The sequence below is a fragment of the Aspergillus tubingensis genome, assembly GCF_013340325.1.
Source record: "Aspergillus tubingensis WU-2223L DNA, scaffold_4, whole genome shotgun sequence".
Classification (NCBI taxonomy): Eukaryota; Fungi; Ascomycota; class Eurotiomycetes; order Eurotiales; family Aspergillaceae; genus Aspergillus; species Aspergillus tubingensis.
Genome location: NW_023336278.1, coordinates 1,344,544 through 1,347,000, shown reverse-complemented (window position 1 = coordinate 1,347,000; position 2,457 = coordinate 1,344,544). Strand labels below are relative to the sequence as shown.

General features: G+C 52.1%; 1 protein-coding gene across 1 annotated transcript; it reads right to left on the bottom strand.

Annotated features, from left to right (window-relative positions):
- Positions 1-302: 302 nt before the first annotated feature.
- AtWU_02990 (uncharacterized protein) lies at positions 303-2,063 on the bottom strand (the record flags this gene model as incomplete). The annotated part of the gene is made up of 1 exon (XM_035498103.1): positions 303-2,063. One exon carries the CDS (start codon positions 2,061-2,063, stop codon positions 303-305), a length of 1,761 nt encoding a protein of 586 aa, XP_035353996.1.
- Between the last annotated feature and the right edge of the window lie 394 nt (positions 2,064-2,457).

Here is a 2,457-nt window from a genome sequence, read left to right as displayed (position 1 = left end):
GAAGAGCTGAGAGATGATGATGTGCGGAGACAAGTCTCATGCAAGGTTGGGAAGTGGGAGAGAATTGCCAGACACCCAGTGCGATAAGGAGTAACGGTAGCTTTGGCCTCACAACATGAGGCCCTGCCATCCGCTTGCATACAATACAACCGCAGCTCCAGGCTTTCGTGTCACTATTGTAGTGTCTTGGATGAAATCGAGAGGTGTGCTCACCTCTGCAAGAGGGAGATAAAAATAAAAGACAACTGTGCAGAGCAAAAGAACATTGAATGGGGTATGTGATATTAAGCTCCAGGCTTGGCTCAATGATGATGTCCGGTTTTGCGGATGATATAATCGAAGAGGTTGCTAATTCGATGCCGACGCTTTCCCTTACTCGGTGCCGAGTCTACGGGAGAGTCAATACCTTTTTCGCGAAAGGAATCGGCTTGGCGTGACTGGTTGTTATCGAATCCCTTGGATCGGTCTATCGCTTGATCAGGGCCAGCTGTTGTCTTGAAATCTTGGACGTCGGATTTCCTGTGGGACCATAACCTGCGACTTTTGGAGTCTTGTCGGGCGGGTGTGGTGTCGACGGCTTGGTCCTGTCTCTGTTCGCGAGGACTGGAGAGTGTACTGTGTCGGTTGAGACGACCGTTGCTACCCGAAGCACGTCGGTTAGTCCGCTCGATAAAGGCCGCACCAGTTGAGTTGGATCGTCTCGATAAGCTTCCAAAAGTCGTAGATCGGTCGGAAATCGTGGATTGTGAAGGGACATAGCTGGACGTCGAGAGACGATGTCTTCGGCCATTCAATGGGGGAACATCATCGTGGCCATCTTCCCTCTCGGTTCTGTCAGTCTCGCTTCGAATCGCAGTTGGCGAGCTGTGTCTCGACGGACACATTGTCTTGGAGTTGATTGCCAAGGCCGAGTCGTCGTAAGTGAAGTTGTGAGACCAGCCTTCCCTAAAGGCTACCCATATGCTGGTGATAATGATCAACATGCGGAGGTCACTGTCGGTTTTCAGAACCTTCCGATCCAATGGGTCATCCATTTCGGAGTAGTCGCTCAACACGGACATGGCGGAGGTTGGTGAGCCAGCAATACCTGGTGTTGTCGGAATTGAGTACTCATCGTACACCTCGAGGTAATTGCGTGTCATCGTACCAACAACAGGGTGACGACGAGTGCTGGGATTGATCACGCTGAACGTAAACCGCTTGCTCTCCTCTTGCGAGAAGCCCGGGGGCGCCGACACGCGACGATTCTTCCCACCTCTCAGAACCCACCGCAGTATCTGGATACCATCATCCGTGTTGGCCACGAATTCGTAGGAGCCATTGGCAAGAGGCGTGGCCTCCCAAACTGGCCCATGGTTCAAACAAATCTCCGCCTTTCCTTTGGATAAAGCGTCATCCCTAAAGAGCTGACATATCGTTGCGACCACCTCACGTTGTTCTCCGCCTTCATCATCGGAGCTTAAAGACCTATCTCCATTATCGCCCGGCGCCCGCTCATAGAGGTCACTAGTTACGACAATGAGGTCATTGGGGCCTAGTCCTTTTTTACCGCGGAATATCGTCGGGAACTTGCGAGCTAGAGGCGGCAGAAACACAGTGGAGGGGAGCACATCCAAAAGTGGCAGAGGTCGTGGGGTTTGCGACACACGTTGAAGCTGCAGGAGAAGCTTAGGTCGGAGCTTTAATCGCCTATGGCGTGCGTGGGCCGCGGGATGCGCTAGCTGGTATGACGTTTTAGGGCGCGACGATTGTTTCCGAACTGATTGCGAACGGGCGATCCTTGATGGAGCTAGGACTGGGGTGACTGTCGAACGCTCGTCATCGCTCGAGGATAGTGTATCAATAGTAACTTTCCGCGACATTGTACGCTGCGTCATATCGGGTTCCGTGGGTTTGCGCCGGTTATAGATGCTGCCTAGTCCCCACGATGGCAGGGAAGCGAATGAGATTGCCGGGGACGAATGACGCGTCGGGCTAGGGATCTGGGTTTCCGATGGTAACCCGGGGTATTCGTTTTCGTGAGCTGCTGCCGCATCCGCTGTCAAGCCAAGGTTGAATAGCATTATTTCTGGGGATGCGACAACGTCTGTTTAATTTTCCCCGATCAACATTGACGGCGAAGATCAGTGGCAGTGACGGGGATTAACTATGATAACAGTGACGGGGGTGGCTGTGGCTGACAGAATACGTCAGCCTAAGCCGATCCAGCTAACTAGTTAACAAGTTGCCGTCGTTTGCTGTTATGTACCTTCGTTGTGCCAGAGAGATATGCTGAATAATTCAGAGCAATGGAAGGCAAGAGAACAAAGACAAGAAAAAGACCCGGGTCAGGGAAAGATGGTGGCGGTAGTAGTAAGAGAGGATATGACGAGAAGACAAGGAAGGGGGAGGATAGATGGAGGGTGGATGGAAAGTAAGTATAGTAAGTAGTAGATAGAATGAGCGTGACCTGCACGG